The sequence below is a fragment of the Marmota marmota genome, unplaced genomic scaffold (assembly GCF_001458135.2).
Source record: "Marmota marmota marmota unplaced genomic scaffold, marMar, whole genome shotgun sequence".
Taxonomy (NCBI): Eukaryota; Metazoa; Chordata; class Mammalia; order Rodentia; family Sciuridae; genus Marmota; species Marmota marmota.
The window spans coordinates 16968867-16989288 of record NW_025999982.1 but is presented as its reverse complement, the minus strand read 5'-3'; the positions used below and the strand labels follow the sequence as shown (position 1 = coordinate 16989288).

At 33.3% G+C, this 20422-nt stretch overlaps 1 protein-coding gene and 1 pseudogene across 1 annotated transcript; one reads left to right on the top strand and one right to left on the bottom strand.

The window, feature by feature from the left end:
• Positions 1-9338: 9338 nt before the first annotated feature.
• On the bottom strand, positions 9339-9963 carry LOC107143665 (annotated as a pseudogene).
• A 4841-nt stretch (positions 9964-14804) lies between these two features.
• On the top strand, positions 14805-19906 carry LOC107143664 (beta-defensin 110-like). Its single transcript, XM_015487382.1, has 2 exons — positions 14805-14859; positions 19758-19906. Exons 1-2 carry the CDS (start codon positions 14805-14807, stop codon positions 19904-19906), a joined length of 204 nt encoding a protein of 67 aa, XP_015342868.1.
• The last annotated feature ends 516 nt before the right edge of the window (positions 19907-20422 follow it).

Sequence of the window (20422 nt, the reverse complement as noted above, 5' to 3'; positions counted from 1 at the left end):
GACTCTCCAACTTCTCTATTGCCAGTATAATAAATAATCCAAATAGTTATGTATTTGGATTATTTAGAGTAGTTTTGCTTTCCTGATTGGAATTTGATAAATGAAATTGAAATAACTTTAACAAGCTAGGGAAAAATAGAAATAGATTAAGTAGTAAAACTAAAAAACTCAATACATGAAAGTAAACAAGGAAATTAAAATCCCCATGATTCTCACATATATCTACAAACATAAATTCACACATCAAACACACACACACACACACACACACATTAGTGCAAGGTATTTTTTAGGCATCAAATTTAAAGATAAAAGTATGTGTGGTAAATAATTTTTATGTTCAATTAACTTAGCTCTCTCTAATGTAAGTAAATCACACACATGCCCTGTACTTGCCTTAGAAAAAAGCCTTTGAAAATGTTGGATATTGAGAAAAAAACTTTAGCAATATTCTTTCCCAGCATATTTCTTGCACAAACCAACCATCTAGGTAGCAGAGAGGTTAAAAAGGAAAAGTCCAGGATATTCAAATTCAGACTCTAATATGCTCTAATATAGAACTGATTACCTCATGGAGTACAATAGCATCATGTCCTAAGATTCATGATTGAGAGGCAAAGCAATATATACTGAAACTTTTAGTGTGAGTAAAAAGGTATAATCCTCCATTACAGGTTGCTAAGTCCTTAAAATAAATAAAACTTTATTTATTTAAAAAATAAATAAAACTTGAAAGATCTTTGCAGTACAATGACAGAATAGCCATAACCAGAGGGAAACGTGCAATTTAGTGGACCAAGAATTTTCAATAAAAATGTTACTTCCATGAATACTCACCCATATCTCAGTTATGTCATTTTTGTATTCAGTACAGTGTAGATTATAATTTTGGGCAGAAAGAATGGATGGCATTATACCTGTTTTAATGATTCTACAATCTTTGTATCAATGTTTCTGTCCATAACTTTTCAGGGCCTCCAACTATCATAATTACACTTACAGAATTTTCTACTTAAATGTCACAGTAAATTTAATTTCAACTTGTTCACATGGCACTGGAAGAGTGTTCAGGGGGCCTAATTTTTAGGAGTGGGCAGTAGTACATACTGATGAGGAAGATGACTATATCTCAGTCATTTTAAATGCCACTTATTTAGGTGACTATAAGCAACTTAGTTAAATTTCAAAACTTTGGTTTTATTATACACAAAATGAGGACAATTATATCTTATACCTCATAAAAATTAAATAAAAAGGTATAGCATTTCTTTATAAAAATCAGTAAAGTTATTATTATTATTACTATCATTATTTGCAGTGGTGGTGGTAGTGCTACAGTACTACTATAACCTGTAGCACTACTATGGGCTTGCAATCACAAACACATGTTATCTTCACTGTGGTTGAATGGTAGTTAATAATTAATTAAATAATATAAAACACCAATAATAGGAAATGTATTGTTGGAGCTGATTTTCTAATAGCTGTGAGTCTAGTTGGAATAGATACAGAAAAGGATATTTTGTAATGTATATCCTCTAACCCTCAATACAAGACTGTCACCTTTTATAATTTTGCATATGAAACAGTTGATAAGACAAAATAGACATGTATTGACACTTGATCTGTCTGAGAGGTGGATAGAAAAAGGGAAGTGGATAGTACGAGAAGGTCCTTGACCCACAGTACTTTGTCCCACTCTCCTGGAGAGGACAGTAGTGAGAAGATTATAACTAACTTGAAAATTCTTGTGGAAAACAAGTTGAGTCTCTTCTTTGAGAGGACAATAGTGAGAAGATTATAAATAAGTTGATAATTCTTTTGGAAAACAGGTTCGGCCTTTTGAGAATGTCTAACATTTTACTTTTGGTTATCTGAATAGAGCAATGTTTCTTAAGTAGTATTACAAGATGATGAATTAAGGAAATTATCATGCTGTGCACACACACATAAAAAAAGCAAAATTTTTCTAATGAACATATAAAATTTGGCTACGACTTTTCATATCAAATCTTTATAAACTCTATGGATTGTGATCCTTTATTAAATAGCTCTGCACACCACTGTTTTTCTGAATTTTGTTTAGATGCTTGCTTTGTGTTTTCAAAGTTGTGGTTTTCATTTATATCTTTGCTTCCTTTTGTTTTGTTTGTTTTTTGTTTTTAACCATGTCTTCAGCATTTTGTTGATATCTGGGCATGACCTATTTGGTAAAATGAGCTGAGATAAATAGGGCTTTATTATGAGGTTTGATGTTTATTCAACTAGGAGTTACACTGTTTTCCATTTCCTTTAGCTGTAGATGTCAGAGCCTGAAGTTTGTTCTAGTACCTTGATTTATTTTCCCTGTTGTTTCTTGAGCTTACCTAGATATCTCTTCTTAAATAGAATTTAAATTTAAACCTCACCATTTTTAAATTGCAAATCCTATTATGACATAGAAACCCTGTTGCTGTGGTGGTAAGGTGCTGTGTAAAGGGAAGCATTCTACAATTCCCTGACTAGGTCTCAGCTAATTTGTGAGTCTGAGCTCCTGGGCTGCGAATTTCATATATACCTCTCAGCTTTTTCCAACCATTTCTTTTAGGTGAGATAAGAAGCCTTCCCTTTATTTTCCCCCTCCACAGGCATTTCCCATGATAAAATTCAAGCACACAAATTCTTTCTTATTTCTTGGACACATAGCCAACCTACATTTTAACACTGGTTTAAGCAAATATTTTAAAATTAGTTGTGTAATAGGGCGAAACAATTAAGAAGCATCTTTATATACTAATATATGTTAATGTATACAGTGATACAAATTATAATTTCAGTGTGATAGGATTGTAAAACAGAAAATAAAAAGGTCAATGTTCCTGAATTAGGATTAAAACTTATAATTGCATGGCCTGATTATTAAAACAGGCTTTCAATTAGTTATTAAAAATAAATCCTTGTACTAATTTTTTGATTAAAAATTAATCTCCTATCTAGGACCGAAATAAAAATATAATGGCAATTGTTTTCGTGGCCTGATTGCTTGATAGTAAGCTTAAATGAGTGTTTCTTGAAAAGTGTCATATTAAGATAGTATGACAAAGAATGCATGAGATCACTGAAATTATCTGATCAAATCTTCCCATGTGCCTAAATATTACCTAGTAATAAAAATTGAGGCAAATAAAAGTATTTTATTAAAATTTCTTCCATTTTTACTAATTTGTTCTTAAATTCATCCTGTAAAGTTTTACATACCACTGCTGTTATTAAAAAAGTTTGCACACAGATCTTACACTCTTTATCAAAATTAACTCAAAATAGATCAGATATAAATATAAAGTTTCCTAGATGGTAACAGAGGAGAAATCTAGATGACCTTGAGTTTAACAGTGACTTTTTAGATTCAACATCAAAGGTATGATATATGAAAGAAATAATTGATAAGCTGTACTTCATTAAAATTAAAACTTCTGCTCTGTGAAAGACATTCAGAGGATGAGAAGTCAAGCCACAGAATGGAGAAAAGATTTGCAAAAGTCATATCTGAGAAAATAATACTACCAGAATAAACAAAGGACATTTAAACCTGTACAACAAAGGGGTTCAGGGTGAGCTGCAGTGGTAGAGCACTTGCCCAGCAGGGCTGGGGTTCACCAACCAGAATGCCAATACAATCACAATAACAACAACAAAAAGAAACATTCCACAAAACCTCAACCAAAAGAAAATGAGCAACTCAGTTAAAAAAATGGACAATAAATCTGAACAGACACCTCTCACCACAGCAGATTTGCAGATAAAAAATAATCATTTGAAAATATATTCAAGGTTGTATAAGTCAAGATTTTACAGGAAAAGAACAGAACAAATAGGATATGAATGTATTTATTTTAAGAAAGGGCTCACACACTTAGAGACTGAGAAAACCATGATATATCTTCTGCATATTGAAGAACCAGGAAAGCTTGAGGTCCAATCTCGTTCAAGCATGAAGATCTGAGAAGCAGGAGGTTACTGGTACAAGTTCCAGATTCCAAAGACCTGAGAAATAGTAATTATGATGTCCAAGAACGGAAGAAAATGGTATCTTGGCTTAAGAAGAGATAGTAATTTGCCTTTCTTCTGCCTTTCTGTTCTGAGCCCTCAATGAATCGGACAAGCCCATTCACACTGGTCAGGGCAGGTCTTCTCTAGTCATTATCCTGATTCAAATGTCAAGCTATGCAGAAAAACCTTCATAGACACATCCAAAGATAATCTTCATCAATTACTTGGGTGTTCCTTAACTCAGGTAAGATTTCACAGAAACTTAAGCATCGCAAGTACCGTACTTTATTAAGGAATTGAAAATTATAACAAAGAGTTAACACTGCACACCTATTTTAATGGCCAAAATCCAAAACAGTGGTCAAACCAAATGCTGGCAATGATGAGTGGTAACAGTAATCTCATTCATTGCTATTAGAAATGCAAAAGCATACAGTCAATCTGGAAGGCAAGGAACTTTCATACAAAACTAAATATACATTTCCATAACTAGCAATCATGCCCATGGTATTTACTCAAATGAACTGAAACTACATCTCCTCAGAAGACTACCCAAGAATGTTCATAACAACTTTATTGTTAACACAACTTTATTGTTAACAACAATTGTTAACACAATTTCCCAAACATGGAAGCAACCAAGATTTCCTTGTGTGGAGGCAACCAAGATATCCTGTGTATGTGAATGGATTAATAATGGTATTACATCCATTCCAGTCAACATTACCATTCAACAAACAAAAAGAGCTATCCACAGGAAAAAAACATGAAGAAAACAGCTATATATTAGTGAAAGAAAACAATCTAAATGATTACAGGCTATACTACTTCAATTATACAACATTCTGGAAAAAGCTAAACTCCAGAGACTGAAAGGATCAATGGTAGAAAGGGATCAGAGAAGAGAAGAGGAAGGGGTAAATAAGCAGAGCACAAGACGTTTTTAGGATAATGAAAATATTTTGTACGATACCATAATGATGAATGCATATTATTACAAGTTGTCAAAATCCATGGAATATACAACATTAACACAGCTCTTATGCAAACTGTAATGTCTGTGTGTTGAATATGTGACAATATAGTTCAATTGACTATAACAAATGTATCATTCTGGTGCAGGAAATTGATGGGGGAAATTATGTATGTGTATGGGCTCACAGTATATAGGGACTATCTGTACTTCCCCCTCAATTTTTCTGGGAATTTAAATATGCTCTAAAAAATAAAGTCTATTACAAATTAAACAAATGCAATCACTATAGTAAATTCTATGCATGTATAAAGTCATTATAATGGTGGTGATCTTTGTCCCAATTACATACTCATAATACACAGATAACTTTAATTTATCTAGTGAATGTACAGAAAAGTATTTGAAAGCATGGGCTTTGTAGAAAAAAAAATAATTCACATTCTGATTCTCTCATGACCAGTTGTGTAACTTTATCATAAATAAATATGATAAAGTATGCAGTATCATTGTTGTTATGCTAAAGAAGTTTAAGTTTCACACACTACAAAACTGAAAGTGAAAAAGTTGAAGAGAGACACTAAATTTTTTGGTTTGGGGGACAAGATACAAAGAGAGTCTAACATACCATAATCCTTAATATTCAAAAGTGATTAATCAAATTACACTCCAGCACCAATGGCCCATTCTCTGGGAATTGCCCTGCTGACCAAGAGCCTAGAGTTGCCATGTTGCTCCTGGCACCAGCACTGTCACCTTCATCTTCATGGTAGAACTCATCAGATAGGGTGGTGCCTGGATGGAAGTGAGGTCCATGAACAATACTTCTGATGGAGCTAAACCTGCTTGACTCCGAATTGAAAATTGTTACCTGGCAAACCCCTGAGAACCCATGGTAGGGAGATATCTACCACTATCTCCCACACTTTGTCTCAGGATTTCAGACAGGCTTCCTGGAGCCCCATCACCTTAACAAGTATTTGAGGCACCCTATTTCCATAGGCATCCTCTTTAGATAACTTGGAAGATTTTACTAAGAAGAGCAAAAGATCTTTCTGTAGTTTCCCATAACAGAGGCAGAATCCTCTCCCAAACTGTCACTCAGCTTCTCTGCTTTCCCCAGCTTGTTTATTAATGTATTTTTTATTGGTTCATTTTAGTTATACAAGACAGTTGAAATCTATTTTGATATAATTATACAAGCATGAAGTATATCTTGTTCTAGTTAGTATCCGACTCTTATGGATGTACACAATGTTGGGATGCACTGTGGTGTATTCATGTAAGTAGATAGGAAAAATATTACACATTTATCCCACTGTCTTTTCTTTTCCTATTCCCCTTCCCTTTCCTTCATTCCCCATTGTATCATCTACTGAATATATATTCTCTCCTCTCTCCCTGTTATTGTGGGTTAGCTTCCACATATCAGAGAAAACATTCTATCTTTGGGTTTTTAGGACCAGTTTATTTCACACAGCATGATAGTCTCCAGATACATCCGTTTGCTAGTGAATGTCATAAAGTCATTCTATTTTATGGCTGAATAATACTCCATTGAGTATATATATTGCATTTTCTTTATCCATTCATGTGTTGAAGGGCACCTAAGTTGGTTCCTTAGCTTAGCTATTGTGAATTGTGTGCTATAAACATTCATGTGGTCCCATCACTCCAATATGTTGATTTTAAGCTGTAAGGAGTGGGATAACTCAGTAAAATGGTGGTTCCATTCCGAGTTTTCTGAGGAATATCCATACTGTTTTCTAGAGTAGTTGCACCAATTTGCAGTCCTCCCAACAACGTATGAGTGTACCTTTTTCGCCACATCCTCGCCAATATTTATTGTTACTTGTATTCTTGAAAACTGCCATTCTGATTGGAGTGAAATGAAAGCTTAGTGTCATTTTAATTCTTAGTTATATAATTGCTAGAGATGTTGAACATTTTTTGGCCATTCATATTTCTTATTCTGAGAAGTGTCTATTCAGCTCCTTGGCCCATTTATCCTTTGGAATATTTGCTGTTGTTTTTTGGTGCCAGGTTTTTAAAGCTCTTTATATATCCTGGAAAGTAATGATCTACCTGAGGTACATAGAAGATTTCCTTCTATTAAACATAAACATTTTCTAAGCTTTCAAAAAATGTTTAAACATCAGCAAACCAACAACAAAAACAATCTAAAAGGGCTTTTTGCTAGTATTATAGTCTAAGCCAATGTTAGGAATTGCCAGAGCCTACAGTTGCTGATGGGTGAGTAAAATATAAAATACAGCCTGGGATACCAAATATCACTGATAAATGATGAACAACACAAAGTGTTAAGTTCTCCAGAAGATCAAGGAATTTGTTTTACTATGAATATTACTGTCCAAGCAAAATGCTACTTGAATTCATCCTCAACCAAAGGCAACCATTATTTGATCGAGAAGACTCTGCAAGATCACGGTCTAAAGAAAGTATATATTAAAGTGGAAAGGTAAAGGAATTTTTAGGAACTAGTAAGAAATGCACTTAAGAGTGAGTAAGTGAGGTTCCTGAATTGTTCTGGCCTTCTGTCTGGTCATGTGACCTTCTATAAATGTGCTTCTGCCATTGTGAGATATCTGTTATGAATCCTCCAACAGAGAACTAAAACATGGGGATGGCCAATCTCAGATTTTTAGTCTCTAACATAGTGATTTAAAATAAATGTATTTTCTTTATTTATTATCCAGCCTCATGTATTTTGTTATAGGAACAGAAAAAGGACTATATAAATAAACTTAATTTATACACATACATTTAAATATGTATATAATTCCCCAGAGCCTTTTTGCAGAAAGACACCATGAAGCTGCTATCTTGATGAGGCAAAACAATTCTAATCTTATGTGATTCTTATAATTTGATTTGAATGATAAATATATTGAGAAAAGAAGAATAAGTGACCTTGGTTTCAACAAATTTCTTTAGCAAGAAATTATAAGGGACCCTGGAAGCATAATTCGCCTCCAAATAATATTGTATTAATTCATGAAGTCTTATCATTGTGGATATATAAAGTCAGACTTTTACAGAAAAATGGTGAGAATTTTGAGATTTGGAAGAGCAACATGGTCCCTTGGAGAATTTCTAATTAGGTTATTTTTACATTGTGTTTCTCCATAGTGCCCAAGGGTACTGCTGAGTTGGATCCCAGAACACCACAGTTTTAAAAGTTTTAAAATAACTGATTTAGAACTATAACCTCATCTTTCAAAGTCCAGTGATTTCCATTCTACTACTTTATGATCTTTGGGAAGTTATTCAAGCTTTATTTCCATTTCTGTATCTTTCTTCCTTCTTTTCTTTCATTCCTTAAGGGGAGAAAATAATAACTTAATCAGCTAGTTTTGAGTTTTAGAAGATAGCATATGTAGTTACCAAAGAGTATGGTTCAGAGTAAGACCAACAGATAATTATATTACAATTTTTATTACTTGTAATCAACTAATGCTAAAACTCATGTTAAATTTTAAAAATAAATTGTGGCTGAGGATTAGTGCAGTAACAAACAACTTCAACACTTGATGGCACAGCACACCTTACTGATTTGGGGAGGAATTTCTAAATTCTGTGTAGATTTGGCCTGCATGAAGTTGCAAGTGTTATATTCTGTAAGTATGGTTTCTTTTAACTATTTTTTTCTCACATATTTGACACTTGGAGTTTCCAAAATAGTCATACTTTGAAGAAGAAGTCCTTGGAGGAAGAGTCTCATTAATAATGCCATGTGGTATAAAAGTAAAGAAAACCATTTATTAAAATAATCCATGTATTCCCATTTCTCCTGATATAAATTCTGTGGACAAGCAAGACATAAAATTAAGATTTATGCATTTGAATCTATTTGCTAGATTGATAATTTTCAAAAAATTTTTCACATAAACCTTTAGTTTTAATAAAGAATAATCATGGCTTAGATTTCAATCATACTTACAGATGAGAAAAACTTCTAGGTCCAAATAAGTAACAGTGAAGGCACTACTACTAGAGGAGGTGTATGACCACATATGATTTACATCTACAGAGCAAGGGAAACCATGCACACTGCCCTGTAGACGAGGTAACAAAAATACCAAAAAGAGTAGGAGACTCAAAGTGTGTGCAATATCATATGACCCCTCCCCTTCACGCTGCAGAGCAAAATGGTATGTCTTTAGTGCTTCAGATGAACTAAAAGTGGGTTTGATCACACTGAAGGAACCTACCATTGTTAACATCAGGCCAAGGGTGTTAACTACGGAAAGGCACACATTAATAAATACAGAGCAATGTCAGAACAGCAAAGAGGAAGCTACAGACTGTTTCTTCTTCAGAAGTGGAATGGTAGATGAATTCCACCCCTCAAAGTTATAGTCCAAAAATTTGCTATTGGTATTTGCACCAAACAAGGCATCATCTGCTGGGCTATGAGATTGAACTGGCTTTCCAGGGTATTGATAATCTTTATTTTATGATTACCATAATAGATCTCAACTCTACCAGCTATTTCCTCAGGCAGGTAGGCCTCCAAATCAATTATGATATCTACATCTTTCTTGGCAGCAATTCTTTACATAGGAATCCCTTTTTCATACTGCAGCCTTTACGAGACAGATATCTGGTTTCTTACAGTGAACAATCATTCAGGACCAGTCCATCCAGCAGCAATTGTTACCTGGTTGTGTCTTTTAGCACATTGCTGATTCTGTTTCGCTTCATTCAGTAAGTCAGTGAGAAGGTCAATTCTCACTCTGAGGACTTTGAACCTCCCTTGATTCATCATATTGGACATCTGAATTTTTTTCTGCTGCTCTATCTATATTTCTTTCTTCTAATAGTAATCTGTAATCTTTTTAGGTTTGCACAAGATATCCTTTCTCAATGTTGGACTCAGTTCTATCTTTACATCTATTTTTTTGTATTTGTTCATTGATTTCTTGTCTAATGGAAACCATAGTCTACATAACCTGCTTCTGCCCACTGGCATTGAGGAGAGCCACAGTGGGTATAATACTAGGCAGGTGGCCAATTGGCTCCAGCTCAGGTATGAAAGAGAGTGGTGGAAGGTTTGGGCAAGTAAAACAGGCACAGGTTCTGGCTTTTAAATATTTATTCTCTTAAAATTTTGACATAATTCATAAAACTAAATTTAGCCATTTTAAGGTATATAATTTAGTGGGTTTTATATATGCAAAATCTTGTTATAAGCATTGTCATTGCTTAATTCTGGAACATTTCCATCAATCTAAAAAGAAACCTCATCTTAGCAGTCACTACCACATCCCTCCTCCTCAAATCCCTGGAAATTACTAATCTATTTTTTTGCTTCTTTAGATTTGAATATTTAGGAGACTTCATAGAAATGAATTCAGAAAATATGTGGACTTTTGTGTCTGATTTAAGTCACTTAGCATAATAAATTCAAAACTCACCAATGTCTTAGCTTCTTCCTTTCTGTGGCTGAAAAATAGTCCATTGTGTGTGAGGTGGGTATGATGATGCATGCCCAGATCCTGGAGCCTTGGAAGGCGAGGCAGGAGGATTGCAAGTCCAAGGTCAGCCTCAGCAATATAGTGAGGCCCTAGGCAACTTACAAGATATATATATATATATATANCAGTTGCTGATGGGTGAGTAAAATATAAAATACAGCCTGGGATACCAAATATCACTGATAAATGATGAACAACACAAAGTGTTAAGTTCTCCAGAAGATCAAGGAATTTGTTTTACTATGAATATCTCTCTGTAAACTTTACTTGTGTGAAGTAAAGTTGTATGCAGTCATAAAGAAGAACACAATTATTTCATTTTCAGAAAAACAGATGGTACTGGAGAACATCATGTTAAGCAAAATAAGCCAGACTCAGAAAGCCAAGGGTCCTACATTTTTTCTAATTTGTGAAAGTTATAAAAATATTTGAAAAGGGGATTTTCATGAAAAAAAAGAAGGGAGTCTGTAGAGTAGAAGATGTGGATTGGTAGGGGGGAGAAAGGGGTACTGGGCAATGAAATTGATCAAATTATGTTATGTACATTTGCAAATATATCACAATGAATTCCACAATTTTTTGTAATTATAATGTACTAATTAAAAAGAGAGAGATATATACAAGCACTGAGCTTAAAAATGTTTGTTTGAATATTACTTTCAAGGTTTTTGGTCATATAGCTATCAATGGATTTCTTTAAACTTTTAACTTTTGAGTGAGTTCCACAATTTTTTTCCCAGTGACTGCACTATTTTACAATCCCACCAGCAATGGATGAGGATTCCCATTTTCTGTTGTTTTTCTTTTTAAAAAAATTTCCTTGAGGATTAAATTCAGAGCCTCATGCTATGCACAGTTACTATCATTGAGCTACACCCCCAGCTTAGTTTTTTTGGGGGGGCGGGGGGGAGAAGGAATACCATGGATTGAACCCAGGGGAACTTGACCCTGAGTTCACATCACTGAGTCACATCCCTAGTCCTATTTTTCATTTTATTCAGAGACAGGATCTCACTGTTTTTGCCTCGCTTTTGCTGAGGCTGGCTTTGAACTGGAGATCCTCCTGTCTCAGCCTCCTGAGCCACTGGGATTACAGGTGGGTGCCACTGTGCCTTGCTGTTGTTGATTTTTAATAGACATCCTAATGTGTGTGATGTAACTTCTCAGTATGGTTTTTAATTCACATTTCTCTAATGTCTAAAAAAGTTGAGCATATTTTATGTGCTAATTGTCAATTTGGAGATGTTCTTTGAAGAATCTTCAAATGAAATATTTTTCTAATTTTTTATATTAGGTTATTTGCTTTATTATTGTTGAGTTTTAAGTATTACTTTTGTATTCAGTATACTAGATTAATTTTGGATGTATAACCTGCATAAAACTCTATCCTGTATTATGTCTTTCAACTACTTTGACAGTGACCTTTGAAGGACAAAGATCTCTATGTGGATGAAGTTCACTTAATTATTTTATGTCATTGCTTTTGATTTTGCTTTTAAATACAGGAATTTGGCTGGACAAGGTTGAGCATGCTCATAATCCCAGGGGCTCAGGAGGCTGAGACAGGAGGATCTTGAGTTCAAAGATAGCCTTCCTTCTCCTCTTATCAGTGAGACCTTGTCTCTAAATAAAATACAAAATAGGGCTGGGGATGTGGCTCAGTAATGGAGTGCTCCTAAATTCAAACCCCAGTACCAAAAACAACAACAACAACAACAACAACACAATACAGGAAGTCATTACTTATTTCAAGGTAATGAAGATTTAAAAAAGTTTTTTTTTCAAAATAATTGGTATAGTTTTAATTTGAATTATGTGTTTTTCACTGAGCTAATTCTTGTATATAGTTTGAGGTCTGAATCAAAATTCATTCTTCTTCATAGAGCTATCCACTTATCTCCTCACTCTGTCTTGCAGAACTAATCTTCCACCAGAGAAATATTTTGGCATTCTTATAACTATCAATTTACATGACTTATGGGTTTATTTCTGGTCTATAAATTCTATTCCATTGCTCTTTTGTATCTGTCCTATGCCACTGGGCACCACTTGATCTCTGTGACTTGGTAATACATTTTGAAAGTAAGAAGTACAAGTCCTACAAATTCATTTTTCATTTTCAAAATCATTTTGGCTACCTGAGGCTGCTTCCTCTTCCATCTACAAGAACTATATTTCAAAAGTTTTGGTCTATTGTGATTTTCTTATCATTCATCTTAAGTATATTATGTTTTACTTTTGTTTTACTTTTGAACCATTATTTAATTTTCACATTTGTGAATTTTCCTAATATTATCCTATTGTTGATTTCTAATATAGTCTAGTATAGTCAGAGAAAATTCTTCACATAATTTCAGTTTTTAAAATATTTTATACTTGTTTTGTTGCCTGATATCTGGCTACCTTGGAGAAATTTTCATACTCACTTAAGAATGAATATTTCACATTTGATGGGTAGAATGCTTTACAGATGTCTACAGGTCTGGTTACTTTATAGTGTTATTAATTGTTTCTGTTTCTTTACTGACCTGCCTAGTTGAATATGTTATCAAAAGTGGGATATGAAGTTCTCCAACTATTATTATGCTTATTGTATATTTCTGACTTCAGGATTTTTATTTTTTGCTTTATGTATTTTGAGGTTCTGAGCTGAACAAATGTTTTACTGTATCTTTCTGATGGATTGGTTGTTTAATCATTAAATAATGCCTTGTCTTTGGCAATCACTTTTGTCTAAAAGTTTATTATGTGTGATATTATTGTAGTCCTTCCAGTTCCCTTTGGTTAATGGTTATGGGATAATGGGATTTCTTCATCTATCCTTTTAACATAATCAACTGGCAAGGAATAAATGGTTTCAGTGTTAGAGATTTATTTACATTTTAAAAATCTTTGCCAAAAACTTTAGAACTCCATTTTTAATATTCTGAATGGACTGTGACTACCATAGGATAACGTAGAAATCACTAACAATTCTGTATTTTACTGCTTCCTAATATATGTGTGAATAAGCATTACATGATATACATAATGTATATTGAAGTGGTCTTCTTTTTATCAGCTGTTGCTGAATTTTCATTTGTTTTCTTTCCCAGATAGTTATCATAGTTAAATCACTTTCCACATGTGATTTAATTCAAACTTCTCCATTTGTATTTTATAATATAAGCATTTGTTGTAAAGTATAACCATTGTCAGGTAAGTTTATTTTTCTTAATTTTACTTTCCTCACCTCTATCATAAATGAATTTAATAAAAACCTCTAAACAGCCTCCAATTCTTTATTTATCTGTGACACAGATTCTGTAAATCTCCAACACTTTTCTTGTATTTTATATAATGAATGAGTCATTTTACCTACAGTGATATAAGGCCCCTTTAAGTACTATTATTAGCATTCCAGAAATTATTAGAAATGGAAATGGTTGGCCTCTGTTCCAGACCTACTAAATCAAGGCAGGAGATGCCCTGAAATCTGGATTTATCAAGCCCTTCAGAGGATTATAATGCAGTTATTGTTTAAGAGTCACTGTCTTAGAAATGCCATAGAGAGAGTTGATTGCTTTCTCTTTACAGCATCAGTTTCTATTTAATGGGACAAGCTGCCAGCTCTTGTTAAAGTATGTTATATAATCAAAATTACAGGTATGAAAATTGAATTAGAGATCACTGTCAGTTCCATAAAAAAGTTAAAATATTAGAAATGTTGGACTTGGAATTTTGAGTTTGATGGCTTATTACAAGAAACTCATAAATCATAATTAAAAATCTGGTATACAGAATATTTCCCAGATTCATTAGTGAATCTATCATTTCCAGATCATGTTATGCTTTTAAAATTGCATATTATATAATTGAAATAAATCAGTTAACCATCCTGATTCTCATGATTTTTATTTGTGAAACAAAAGTGATCTTAATGAAAACTTCTAGCTCTAAAATTCTATGATTCAGACATTCAACAACTTTAGGAGCATTAGAATATTTAGTGCTACATATGCCATCTATTTAAAGGTCAGATTCTTTTAGCATTTCTATAAAATCCCTAAAATATTGTGTCTATTTAATGTAACTCAGGTTTTATTTTTATGAAGAAACTTTAAGGATACACTTTTGTGACCACATTCTTTGAATATGGAACTATTCAGCCACGCATACAAATGTTCTTGCTTTTGATAAGCCTCAGTAGTTAAAACCATTTCCCAGGAGACTGTATAAATAAAGGGGTATTGTGTTTGCTTATTTTAAAACAGCTGACTTGAAAAAAGAACTGTTGATACTTTCTTCCTAAGAAATTCTCTACCATGAAGATTCATCTCTTTTTCTTAATTCTGCTCTTTTGTGTCACAATTTTACCAGGTAATATGCAAACATTTGTGGGCTTACTTAGACTAATAAATTTCAGGAGACACCAATTGTTTCATTTTAAAAGCTTGATGATAATGTAGGGCTTAAAAGACTGCTATGCTAAATTTGATACAGTATTTGAGAGCAAACTTTAAGACAGAAAAAAAAAAACAGTAGTGAGACAACCAGTGCAACATGAATAAAATGATGTTTTGTTAACAGTATTATATCAATTATACTTTCTTAATTTTGATGAATGTTACCATGGTTAGTGAGATATAAGGAGAAGCTGGCCTTTTGCCTTTGCACCTTACTTGTAAATGCAAAATGATTTTCAAACTAAAAAAATATATGATCATCGCAGCACTCCCCTCACTTTCATCCTGTAATATTTCACTATAACTTAAACTTGATAGATGTTAATTCTCACTGGAAAAATACTATTGTTATGTAATATAATCAGCTGATAAGGGGGTAAATAGTTTAGTGTTTGTGATCTATTTACCTTTTCTTTTTCTTTAACCAATGATACAATTTGCAGGAATGTTGAGAAATACTTTGTGTTCAAGATATATATTTTTGGTAAGAATTCCCCCCGCCCCAAACTATCCCTTCACACTAGATCAACCTTCTCTTCTTCTGAATTAATGTACAGCATTGATAGCCCAGAAATGAAGTAAGTCTTGGAGATAGAGAAATCATTGTTTCTACTCACTTCCTGTTAGAAAGCTTGAGGTAGAAGGATTATCTCAAGTCTAGCCTGTTTGTGGCGGTGACAATGCTTTCAGAACCCATTTACTCACTCTATGACAATAGCCCTTTTTAGAACTTAAGTGAACTTTTCAAGTCCAACAGAAATCATATTAGAGGCCTAGGTGATAAATGTACATTCTCTCATATCACAAAATCCAACATGACCATCTAAGACTTCACACATTAAAAACTGACAAATTATTATTTAAAGAATGCAAGTAGAAAAACTTCTATACAGAGACCAAACATCAAGGAAATTTGAGTAACACAGTTAATTTAGTTAACAGAATAACTTCCTTTTCTTTTTTCAGAAATTATTAAAAATTGTTTGAAAATTGTCACCAAAATATAGCATATATACAAGTTATTAGTCTGGATTTTTCCAGCTTTATTTAGAGACAAAATTCATTTGATAGATTCAGATAGCATTCAACATATAATAAATACTTTCTTCTTCTGTTTTAATAATAGCTAACGTTAATAGATCACTATAGAAAGCATTTTAATTTTTGTTACTTTTCCCTATAATATGCAACTCAGAAACTCTTAATAATAATTTAAATTATTTATGCCTTTATTTAGCAAACATAAAAATCACATGCCTTGCAAACTGAGAAAATTATAACTCACTTAGGAGATATTATAATGACATAGATTCAAACATCATTGTTAATATATTTTAGTGCAATTTACTTTCAAAATAAAGTTACTACTTATTTTGCATATACATGGACAAAACTTTTATATAATTCCTACTAGTACTAATATAAAAATCTCCAAGTATAACATCATAACAGGCATTCATATTGACTTTATTTGAAATGCCAGTTACAAGCTATGGTAAAAATTATATAATTTAGTTTGCTATGCTTCTCATATTTTATTTAGGAATATCATAAGTAATATTTAATGAAGAATTCAAAATTTTCAGAATCAATCCTTGTTTCAATGTCAATAATTACTTCATATAAATAAAAGCAAGTCTATTAAAATCTGAGCTGCACTTAAAAAGAAAAATTATCCACTTAAATAACATATTTTTATTACATGTTTTATTACTCCTTATCACATGATTTGTATTTTCATTGCTTATTATTTTAAATATTCTATAATTAAATTTCTTTACTGGCTGAATGACATTAAATGGTAACTTTTATATGAAAAAAAAAAGAAATCTCCAAACTAAAAAAAATCAAAAGCCAAAAAGTTTACATATATTTTTTATATATATATATATTTATTTATTTATTTTTTCTCCTCAAGTTTAGAAGAGGCATGACACGGATTATAGAAACTAAAAACCTTAATAAAGCAATTAGGATCCTTTCACCTTGTAGCTCACCAACACATGACAGTTGAACTAAACTGAGTAAAAACAACTCTATCGATGAACCCTGTCAGAGTGTCTCAGTTAGTTTTACATTTCACCCTCATTCTTGTAGATGGTGAAAGTTCCCCTCCAACACTGAGGTGTAAGAACACACAGACAGAAAAAACTTACAAAAATTCTTTTTGCAGATGAAAAGATATCTAGATAGAAGTCCTTAAATTTTCAAAGCAATGCAATTTCCATTAAAATAATTTATCTTTTTCATACACAGAAAGTCTAGAACTAGAATATTGTGCCACTGTCATGTTTCTTTCACTTTATCTGCAAATTGAAAACTGTGTTATTGTCAATGCCCACTTCTCTTTGAATCTGTCATGCACTTTGAATCTGTCATGCACTTTGAATCTGTCATGCACTTTGAATATGAAATAGTATATTTTTGCACTTAAAAAAAGACATGAGGGGCTGGGGATGTGGCTCAAGCAGTAGTGCGCTCGCCTGGGTTCAATACTCAGCACCACATACAAACAAAAGATGTTGTGTCCACCAAATACTAAAAAATAAATATTAAAATTCTCTCTCTCTCTCTACCTCTCTCTCACTCTCTCTTTAAAAAAAAAAAAGACATGATTCCCACCCCCCCAAATCCAATGAGATTATTGCTAACCTAAAGAATGGGGAAGCAGGTGAATAAAAATAAAAAAGAAATTGTAGGTTAAAACAGTTCACCCCATTCCAGATTATATATTAAGTGGTACTTCATATAATATTAAATAAATTCTGACACATTAGAATGTTATAAAATGTTATCAATTACTTGTGAATGATACATACGAAGTTGTATGAGAAACAGAGAGTGAGATTACTTTCTTTAAGTCCTCAGCAGAACTAGAGAAAATGTGGTATTTGAGCCCTATGTTTGTAGACAAAGACAGTATTTATTCATTTGGCTTTTCACAGTATCGCTGGATCAATGTCTCTCAGTGAGGAGTGATTTTGCATCCAAGGAGACATTAGGCAATGTCTGGAGGCCTTTCAGATTGTCACAACTGGTATTACTGGCATCTACTGGGTAGAAGACAAGGATGCTGCTAAATACCCTGCAATTTCAGGACAGCCCCCCAGGACAAAGAATTGTCCAACTCAAAAGGTCAATGTTTCTTACAGTGAGAAACACTGCCTTAGAGCCTGGTATAGAGTGTGTGTTTATCTTTGGATTAGACAAAGAGGGATGAAGGGAGGGAAGACAGTAGAATGAATAAGACATACATTTCCTATGTTCATATATGAATACACGACCAGTGGAACTCCACCTCATATACAACCAAGAGAATGGTATCTTGCAGTTCACACACACACATACACACACACACAAACACAAACACACAAACAGCACTATATATATATATATATACACACACACAAATGCATATATATATATATATATATATATATATATATAGACCCTATGTGTGTATACACTATCTATAGATAGAGAGTACATAGAGCATATTTACAAGACACTAGTTTTAATTTTGCTTCTTTTGATATATGAAAGACCAATCTATGTGACAGTTTTTCTAGTATCATCAGAATGTACTCATGACTTCACCAACAAATTCCTTACTAATTTTTCATAATCAATGAAGAGAAGAATGTGAGGAGAGAACCAGGGGTTAGCAATCATTGTGCTAGAAATAAAGAGCATAATAAATATTTTAGGTTTTATGAATTTTAGATTTTATCTTAACTATATCAGTGTAATGCAAAAGTAGTTGTACAATGATATGTTAATAAGTGATTGTCAATCAAATCATTCACCAGAACAGGAAGCCAGCTGAATTTGGTCTCCTGTCCATAGTGAGTTCGTTTGTAATCAAGAGTTGTAGCAACATAAAACATGATTGGGAGAAATCATTTTTAAATCACTTCAATTTCAGAACCAGTTTGGTGAAGTAAGAAAAAAGAACAATGCAATGATAATTTTAGAAATAATGTAATGACCAATTATGGCTATGTCATCCAGTTGCTCCCATTTTTTGTTTGTTTATCACAGCTATCCTTAGGTATAAATCTAGGTTAGATTACTTCTTCAGGAAAATAAATCCAAAAATATACAGGATTGTTATGAGAATGTAGATGAATCTCTTAGAATTGCCTATCTCTCAAGGGCCAGGTACAGTGGTATACACCTGTAATCCCAGTGGCTTGGGAGGCTGACAGGAGAATCAGGAGTTCAAAGCCAGCCTCAGCAATGGAGAGGCCCTAAGCAACTCAGTGAGACCCTATCTATAAATAAAATACAAAATAAAGCTGGGGATGTGGCTTAGTGGCCGAGTACCCCTGAGTTCAGTCCTCAGTACCCCCCTACAAAAAACGAATTGCCTATCTCTCAATACTTTTGAAAAGTGAAATCAACCTGTAGCCAAAATTGCTGGAAGTAGAATTCACAAGGCATGATATGCCGGTTAGATAATGTTTGAGAGAGCAGGAAAAGGGCCCCCAAAATAAATGCATTAGGATGAGTGCAGAGACAGATCCTGACAGATGATAAGTTATGATCATGTTTTTATACTTTGGGGACTGTACTTGAGTTTCTGTCCAGTCACTTGTAAGGCAACAGTCAGAACACTCAGCTTGAATCCAAGACATTTTCTAACTTCTAGGATGTTCCTTGCACAAAGGGAGAGTAAACTCACTTAAATTTTCCCCAGCAGGTGAAAATTTTCACTTTGTGATTTTTTTCTTCTGGGACTGTCTACTTTTAAAAAAAAACGGATATTTCATAGCTAGCTTGCTAATTCCAGTCATTCTTTCCTTCTTACAGCCAGAAAGAGATATCCTGAGTATGGTAGTTTGGATTTGAGGAGAGAGTGCAGAAGGAGTAATGGTCGATGTAAAAATCAATGCCTTGAGACTGAAATTAGGATTGCTTTCTGCATAAGACCTGGAACACGTTGCTGCATACATAGTTAAGAATGACAGAAGAAAAGAGACACTGCTCCAAGAAGATAGAACCAGTGTTACTAAGTATTTCCAGCACATCTTTCAAGGCCTCTGTGTCTCTATAAAACACAAATAATTAAATAAATTTTAATATTGAACTATTCAGAAGGACTCTATCACACATATATCTGGTGCCTTTACACTACATTTTTTTTTTCTCTTCATTTCTTGGTACCAGAAGTAAGCAAAATTTATTTTGTGGATGTCTCTCAACAACTACTCAAAGTTGTATGTGCCCTCTGATAGTTAGCTTAAGTAAAATTGTGGAAAACCCTAGGCCAAAGATCAAAGTAGTGGGGAAGTATATTTTTTTTTTGAGATGCAAGCTTACAATAGAAATGTGCTATCATTTTAATATACTACTCTATCAATTACCTCATGGAAAAAAAATAGAAACCCACTGGGATTTGGAGACTAGTCATGGAGAGGGAGTTCTTTCTGGTGAGAGACACAGGGCTAAAGGGAGAATATCAGTAGACTGTAAGA

What these genes read in the sequence shown, in the direction of transcription:
- LOC107143664 (XM_015487382.1), top strand. Translation starts at nt 14,805, where the DNA reads ATGAAGATTCATCTCTTTTTCTTAATTCTGCTCTTTTGTGTCACAATT. An exon ending in TTGTGTCACAATTTTACCAG is followed by an intron (nt 14,860 to 19,757) that starts GTAATATGCAAA and finishes TCCTTCTTACAG; the next exon opens with CCAGAAAGAGATATCCTGAG.